This window comes from Poecilia formosa, unplaced genomic scaffold, assembly GCF_000485575.1.
Source record: "Poecilia formosa unplaced genomic scaffold, Poecilia_formosa-5.1.2 Scaffold381, whole genome shotgun sequence".
NCBI classification, from domain to species: domain Eukaryota; kingdom Metazoa; phylum Chordata; class Actinopteri; order Cyprinodontiformes; family Poeciliidae; genus Poecilia; species Poecilia formosa.
In genome coordinates, this window is record NW_006800320.1 from 539,902 (window position 1) to 548,623 (window position 8,722).

General features: G+C 39.3%; 1 protein-coding gene across 4 annotated transcripts in view; it reads left to right on the plus strand.

The window, feature by feature from the left end:
- Nucleotides 1–8,039, plus strand: part of hdac7a (histone deacetylase 7a) — a 105,813-nt gene extending 97,774 nt beyond the window's left edge. For all 4 annotated transcript variants that reach the window (XM_007575574.2, XM_007575576.2, XM_016662624.1 and 1 more), the window contains exons 23-27: nucleotides 123–241; nucleotides 1,088–1,221; nucleotides 1,367–1,448; nucleotides 3,860–3,998; nucleotides 4,076–8,039. In XM_007575574.2, the coding sequence (XP_007575636.1) occupies nucleotides 123–241; nucleotides 1,088–1,221; nucleotides 1,367–1,448; nucleotides 3,860–3,998; nucleotides 4,076–4,118 (517 nt within the window). In that variant the 3' untranslated portion in view covers nucleotides 4,119–8,039. The remainder of the gene's footprint in view (nucleotides 1–122; nucleotides 242–1,087; nucleotides 1,222–1,366; nucleotides 1,449–3,859; nucleotides 3,999–4,075) is intronic.
- Nucleotides 8,040–8,722: the final 683 nt, after the last annotated feature.

The following is an 8,722-nucleotide window of genomic DNA, read 5'->3' on the forward strand; positions in this document are numbered from 1 at the left end:
ATGCGTCCTCAAATTCCTTAGAACAGGATTTAATGTTGAAATTAGGAACCTTTTGGGTTGGTGCTATCATCAGCCAGTCTTTGCTCCATGAAATAACAGATCACCTGTTTTTGTCCCTGCAGGTCTGTGGTGATGCCCATCGCCCAGGAGTTCTCTCCAGATGTGGTTTTGGTGTCGGCTGGGTTCGACGCAGCTGAGGGGAACCCTGCTCCTCTGGGCGGGTACAAAGTCTCTGCCAAGTGTAAGCACAGCTCTCCAACCACAGCCAGTGTGGTCTTGTCTTCTTTGAAACTTGAATTGCCTGATATTTATTACAGTCCTTGGGACAAAATTGATAGTTGTGCCTTGTGTCCAGTGTGGAGCAAAGACCAGGATCACGTCTCACCTCATTTATTATGTGGTTATTTCATAGTTCAACTTTGTTGCTATGCCACAATGTATGAAACATACATTTTTATTTATAACATCTGAGACATGGTGGTAACATTAATTAAGCAAGACACTGCAAACATGAAAGCTCTGAGCCAGATGTACTTTCTATGGGAAACTAAAGGGGCAGTATCATGTAAAGTTGACTTCTTTAAGCTTAACATCATGTTATAATGTTATTCCCTCATCAAAAACATACCTTTTAATCTCCATGTCAACCATTCAGCTTTAAAAAAAACAAAAAAAAAACGCCAGTCAGCTCCTTCAGACTAACAGGCTGCAATTAGCAAACCACTGCTGAGCTCATTAAGTGAGCTACTTCTCAGAAACACTGGTAAAAAAAAGTTTTTGTGATGACTTCCTGAAGACAGAGTTTTAGAAAGACCAGGAGCTTCTTAAAGAGACAGAGGCTTAATTTTAAGACGTTAAATTACTATGTCATTTTTTTCTTTTTTAACAACTGAAGGTAACAGAGCTACTTAATTGTGCTACAAACTGATTCTATGTTGTTGGAAAACACTTGAAGTGGCCCCTTTCATAGCAGTTTAGCTTTTTCACGGTTTCCTTAACAGTTTTTATAGTTGTTGATGTTGTAACAGCTGCAGCTCACCCGTCAGCCTTGGTGCTCCTCATGTGATTGTTTCTGTGTTTGCTTCAGGCTTCGGCTTCCTGACCCGCCAGCTCATGTCCCTTGCTGGAGGCCGTCTGATTCTGGCCCTTGAGGGAGGTCATGACCTCACAGCCATCTGTGACGCATCTGAAGCTTGCGTCAGTGAACTACTGGGTATGCAGGTAAGGCATCCTGGGTAATTGAGTTTTTTAAAAGTAACTAACTTATGTCCTAAAACTACTTTTTTAGGTCTAGTGCAGTGATGTAAGTATGCTGCTATTTTCTCTGATTTAACAGATTTTTTTTCTGTCGTGGCTTGTCTTGCAGGACGCAATGCCAGAGGATGTTCTGCTCCAAAAACCCAACGCCAACGCAGTGCGCTCCCTCCAGACTGTGATAGAAATACAAAGTGAGCAGCAGCAACACTTGAACTTATCCACTTTGCCTTTTTCTTGCATTAGCAATTAACAGCTGCCCTTTGGTTTGAAGCAGGAGTGTTCAAAGTGAGGCCCGGGGGCCATGTACGGTCCCTGACCTGATTTAAAAAATTGAATAAATTGTGACATATGTAGTTAAAATCTACCTATGAAAATGTTAGGTTCAGCGCAAAGTGATCATCTATTCCAAGATTTCTGCTTTCCTTCAAAATTGATGCTAATTAGGGCTGTATTTCCTCATTGACTTACACTCCGACGTTTACCTTGATGCACCCAAATCTACTGTTAATTGTTGTTTTAAAATGTTTCTCAATACAACAAGTCTTTTCAAATAAAGACTGACCCAGATCCTGTTTATTGCTCGGACTATACAACATATTTTTTCAGATTTCTTCAGTTAAACCTGAAACACGAAGAGTGAATTCTGCAAGTCATCGACTCGATGTAATCTGCTGAGTTTCCTTCGATAGAAACTTTTTAATAACCTACTTTGAATAATTAATTGAGCTTACTGCTTAATAATAATACTGCTTAATAACTGCACACATACAGCTGGAATGTATGTGTGATTAAATTTAAATGACTTTGTTGTAAAGTGCCATGAGACCACATTTGTTGTGAATTGGCGCTATATAAATTAACTGAATTTGAATTGTTACTAGAGGTGTGCCGATCGATCGGTCACCGATCATAATCGGGCCGATTTCCGTGAAAAAGTGCATGATCGGTGATCGGCGATCATTGGCTCTTGTTGCCGATACCGATCACCTGCTTCTCATTTCGCAGCCTGCCTGTGCAGCTGGTCTCCTCTTTCCTTCACTGCGCATACTCGCAGCAACAAATCCTAAGCGATGTGGAACTATGATGCACTGAGTGAATGGGGAAGTTTGCGTGTTGCGGCGGAAAATTAAAGCACGTCAAAATGCATCAACACAACGAATCTAATATGGCATAAAAACAATGCCATAGTTGACGGAGTTTGGCTACATCGAGGCTCACTGCAGTAAAAAAGACATACGGAGCGATCAGATAGCAGGTAAAGCAGCGCACAGCTACAAACACTCACCCGGATTAGCATGACGGTCAGAAAGCTAAACAAATAACCTGGAAAATTATTTAAGTCTTCGAGCTGCGATGTAAGACGCTGGTTCTGCTCTCCTGTTGAACCGCTGCTACAGGTAGTAATATTTCACAGACGGAGCTTCGCTTCTGCTCCACCTGGTAGTGACTCTCACACCGAACCTCTGCTTAAAGCTGCAGCATCTAACTTAAAAAAAATACATTTTACATACATATTAAAACTTTCGTTGTCTTAACATGAGACAGATAATCTCTGAAAAAATAATGGATCTCCTCCCTGTTCTGCATAATTACTCCGCTCAGTCAGAAACAGCCACTCAGAGCTTGGAAATTACCCTAATCAGCTAGCCGCCATGCTATCAGGAAGTTTTCATTCATTAACTCTGGATTGTTTATTGTAATGGATCCTGTTTTTGCCTTTGAATGTTAAGTTTTATACTTGAACTTCTTGGCAATGTTGAGAGGTTTTATTTTGGTTCTTTGTATTATTTAGCCTCTTCAGAGCCTTCATATGTTATCAGTCTATTAAAGATAGTATTATCAATAGCAGTACTATTTGCACAATGCCTGTTTTGTTTAGTTTTCTTCTTGGAAAAAGTTATTAAAAACAAGTTTTTGTCTAAATTAAGGTGAATTCATGGTTCCTTTTTCCACATATTGTAACCGGTAGGGTTTATGATAAAAAATAAATAAATAATTATGTGATCGGTATTGGTGATCGCCATCGGTGATCGCTATCGGTGATCGGCCCTCATGGGTGATCGGTATCGGTATCGGCAGGAAAAAACCTGATTGGCACATCTCTAATTGTTGCATGAAATAATAAGCAAACTGGATGCCTTTCATTTAATAAGGAAGTACCATTTGAAGTTTTGGATCTACAATCCCATTCCTACAAAAAAAAATCTGGTTAGTTTATTTGTTTAATTGAAATAGTTCATGCTTTGTTCACTGGTGAGTAGGTACCAAAAAAGATCTACATTTTTGTTGATTTTAGTTTTTAAAAATTATATTTTTGAGTACTTTTGAGCTGACAATTTTGACAAAAAGTTTGTTTTTGGGTTAGTGGTTAAGTCTATGATGGTTAGGTTAAGGGTAAAGGGTAAGATAAGGGTTAGGCTGTATAAATTAATGGAAGTCAATGTGAAGTCCCCACAAGTGATGAAAATATGACTGTGTGCGTGTGTGTGTGTGTGCTGCTGCAGGTCAGTACTGGCAGAGTGTGAAGGCCCACAGCGGGTCGGTGGGCAGTGTGTGTGTGTGTGTGTGCGTGCGCGGCGTGCGTGTGTGTGTGCTGCTGCAGGTCAGTACTGGCAGAGTGTGAAGGCCCACAGCGGGTCGGTGGGCAGGTCATACGTTGCCGCTCAGAGTAAGGACTGCGAAGAGACAGACGCCGTAAACGCTTTGGCCTCGCTCTCTGTGGGAGTCATCTCCAACAAGAGGTACACTTTCCTCCCAACACACCAAAAACACACTCACGCACAATGCCATCAAATTAACCCGCGCTCCTTCCCTCCAGGCTCCTGGACGAGCCGATGGATCACGAAAGCGACTCCATGTAGGAGAACTCACAGAAATTCAAGAAAAAAATGTGCCTCACCAACCACAGGTTCTCCATGGCACTGTCTGGGTTTTTTCAATGCCACTGAGCCCTTCTCCATCTTCCCCACACCAGTTAGCCTTCTTCACACTCAACCGCACCAGCCAATACACAAGATCAAACCTCAGATCTGGTAACCACTTGTAGCACTACCTGCGGCTGAGAAACCTTGGGAAACCTCACCAAAGAGCAATTCAAGTCCACTCTGACAGACTCCTCATCTCTCCTGACTGACAGCCACTCAAAGAGCTATGGGAGACAAAAAAAATAAATAAATAGTTTTTGAGATCAGCTGGGATTCTCCTTGAAGGACTGTGCACCAGCAGCTGATATAATGCCTTTACTTCCCCCCCGTTTTTTTTTTTGTGTGTGTGTTGTAAAGCATCAGCATCAGGTTTCACAGTGAGCAGGACTTCACATTTGAGAGCTGGAGCAAATGCTGACCAAACGGGACGATGAACGGACACACCGTGTCGGACGCCCAACAGGTCAACACACGACAACATCGCAAAGAAGACGGTGACAAAGAGAAGTGTGCTGAGACAGTTTAACCACTAGACCATGACGGTAAAGAACTCAAGAAAAAGAGAATGAATGAAGACACCAAATGGACAACTGTGGTTTTTATGGAGAAAAAAAAGGACAATTGTCCTTTGTTGTTTTATTGCACTGTTTAGTCCTTAATGTGAACCATAAGAAATTCCAAAGCTCTGGGATCACACAATTCCTCTTTGTAGTTTTTTTTCCGAAGATGTGGATAAAATAGTGTTTGTTATATTTTTTCCAAATTCTTTTTTTTTTTTTTTCCCCTTTCTCACTCTTTTTATGCTGGCCGAAATACTGTAGAGTTATATTTCCTGCCAACTAAACCATAAAAGTAGGCTAGAATTTTTTTTTTCACTGCTGTTCAGCGTCTTATTCTGTCTTGCATACAGACATAAAACTCATTCCATAAAACTCAAGACAATTATTGTACCACTAGTATTGAATGCTATATGTTGATGTTTTATTTTTGAGACTAAAGGCGTGATCATTCCACCCTGGCACCATTGAAGAAGACTATTGTATTGTTCTATATAAGCAGTACTGTTGAAGCACTTATCATGACTAGAGATGCACCGATCAGATTTCTGTGGCCAATTTCCGATATCCAGTTTTATGTAAAGCTCCCACCTACTAATGTCAGTGTGACGCAATTCCACTTTCTGTTTAAGACCTCTTTTTTATTTTGAAATATTTTGTGTATTCAGTACAGCAAAGCAAGACAAAATCAGCAAATGCAAGCAGACATATTGGCTGTAAGATCTAAAGGAGCAACCACAAAAACCCAAAAAATTAAAGCAGTGTTGACCTGAAATTGCTGATGTTGGGGCCATAAATAAACCACTAAAGTCTTTAAACAAAGGGTTTTATAAGATGATACTGAAATGGAATATGGAGGCATAAACTTTGTAGATGAGGTTCTGTGAAACAATGAACTAGAAAAGCATTGACACGTTCAGTCAATCTGTACGGCCGACCCAGAGTGTTTCCTGGGACCACAAATACAAAAGACACCCTCTAAATATGCCTATAGCTGCCTATTTTAATAATTGAAACGTCAAATATATTGTGATATGCATTATATAATATACATTTGAAACCATTTTAGAAGCTAATATTGCAGTCCTCCTCGTTTCCCCCCTTTGGGGTTTCAGCCAATTAGCATCACAAAAAATAAATGCCACTCCTGGATTGGCTGTTATACAAAAAACAGCCAATTTCAGCTTCCCAAGCTCCATCTTCTTTTGAATATATTTAGTATTATATTCTTTTGAGGAAAAAAAATGCATTTAGCTTTGTATGATGTTGCAGGAGGACCTCCTCAGTTAAATCAAACTTATCACGCCTGGAGGACGGTGAATGGTAAATCCTGCTCAGGTTAGCTTTGGCATAATGAAACTTCTAGAACCTGTAATTCAAAGCCTGCATGGGTGAGAGAACACTCACTGTAATATGGGCTTTTTACTATTTTAAAACAATGACAAAATAATTTCAGAATTGTTATTTAGCTTTTTAGCATCCTGTATTAGCAAATAGCATGATTAGCATTGGTAAACAATCAAGCCTAGATCCTTTCAAGCAGCTCCTTCTACTTTGGTGCTTAATTTTTCTTAAATTTTAAACACTTCACATAGACCATAAGTTGCTAACTTTGAGGATTCTACTCTTAACCCTTGTGCCTAAAAATGGGGTCCAACCGACCCCATACACGTAAAACTTGTATCATTTTCCACAGTCCTCTACGTTTGCCTCAGTCCTCGCACGCACAAGGGTTAAGAAACAACTTCCACACCAAAGAGAGTTGTAATTAGCATCAGGTGTGGTGAGGGGATCAGGCTGAATTTCAGACGATACCAACCACAAGCCGATTTTTCGGTGCATCTCTAAACACGACCCAAAGAAAAATCTGCCTTAAGCGACCTGCTGCTGGCAGAGGGGGTGCTGTATGGAAGTGACATGAGAACGGGTCTAATCTTTGGAACATAATATTCAAACTTTTGGACTAAGTCTCACGTCATATATGCAGTCTTTTCTAAACTTTTTGCTTGTGATTATAATGACTCACTCTGTTCAGATTTTTTTTAAGGAACAAGTCTCGTTTTAATTAAGAAAACAGTTTTTGTTTGTTGAAGAAAAAAAAAATTGGTAGTTGCATTTCCATGTGAGAATCTTCTGTGAATTTGTAGCCGCTTTTCTTATCAAACAGCTACAGTTTACCACAGAAGCTGATGGTGAGCAATCAAATCTGTTCAGGACTTTGCATTCCAAACCTACAGAAAGCAAGATTGTGTTTATTAGTGTTGTTTTGTAAAACAGAGATTGTTAAACCTTGTTCTATGCATCCTACATTACACCAGGTTTGGATGAGCCCTGCTAATGTTGTTTTAGACGAGAGCTGTGGTTGACAGAGTGTAATTTCTGGATGAAAATGGTTCAAACTTCTCATATTTCTAGACACTAACCTCCTAAAACTTATACTTATTAAAAGCAAATGTGACTTCATAGTTGCTCTTTGCAAATTTTTTTTCTCGGAAATTCTAAACTTTTTATCTTCTCTCACAATTTGATAGTATACTTGGAGAATTGTTTGTTTTGTTTTTTTAACTCCTTCCGTGTTTAGAGATGAAGGAGACTTGAACTGAAGGAAATATGGGTTTGTCACTCAGAAACTGTGCCGGCCTTTTTTACAGTCAAACCCTGCAAATTTTTTTCCCAGCAAAGGTTGGACTGTTTCTGCAGAACTGAGACACGTCTGTTTTCTGTCATGGCGAGTGTGGTTGGAATTTGTTCCTAATTTTCTCGGTGGGAGGTGTCAACATTGAAACAAAGCGCTGCGTCTGTCTCATCCAGCGTGGCCAGCAGCAACTGCGTGCGTGTCGTCTGTGAGGTAAAATGTTGTCTCTGATTGTGTGAGCACGTCTCTCATGTGTTTTGTGCATGCGTTGGCAAGTATTAAAGTATCCGAGTGCATCCGTCGAATACTGTAAATGACCTCTGTATGATAGTCCCCCCTTGTATTTGTCTTACGAAGAGGCCAGTTCTGCCTCAGCTCTTCATTCCTTTCATTACTGATGTAATTTGTACATTCTTCTTAAAGAAAGATGCTGTAAATAGAAACAGACCAAAATACACGTCACACGTGTGCCTTGACGCATGTGTATTGGTAGTTTTTAAACTAACTGGACTTACAGTAGCTTTGTATCTCAAAACATGACATTGAAATCTTTGTTTCATTCTTACTTGTATTTTTCATTCACATTACCTACCATGTGTATGTATAGAAAGATTGTCTATTTTATACTTTTTGCCTTTTCTTGATTAAAAAAATTCTCTGCTCTAAGGCTTGTTTTGTCTTTAATTCTTGTACAAACATGCACTGTGCTCTCTGCCTTGACTTACTGCTTTGATTTACAGTGTAAACTGTAACATTGCATTTAATTGAAAAAGATTAGTGATTATAATTTGATTTTGGTTAAGGTTTGAAAACATTCGATGTCCAGTGAATTTTTGGGTGTATGGTGAATTAGTGAAATTAAGTGAATTTATTTATTTTATTTTTTTGTTGTTTTTTTTTTACACAGTTATACTAAGCACTTGATTTAAAAACATCAAGGGCCTTTTGACATAAAAACATTTTAAAAATTAACTTACTTAATTTGAAGTTATATGAAAGGGTATGTGCAGGGTAGTAAAAGGTAGTTAATTAAATGAGCTCAAATTAAGGCCAGTAAAAGGTAGTAAGAAGTAACTAAAGGTAGCAAAAGGAATCATCCCATCAACATATTTTTATTTCTGCAATGATGCTCACTTATTGTTTCAAGTTCGTTTTACTAAAATCTGTATAAAAAATGGTAACTACCGTACTGGCAGGACCTGAGCTGTCACTGATATACTCCAAGCTGCTGTGCGCATGCGTTGTGTTGGAACCGCCTAATGTGTTGAGACTAGCTAGTCATTTTGCGCCCACCATGGGAAAATCTAAGTTTTCACAACTTTGGCTTGATGATCTGAGATTCGAAGACT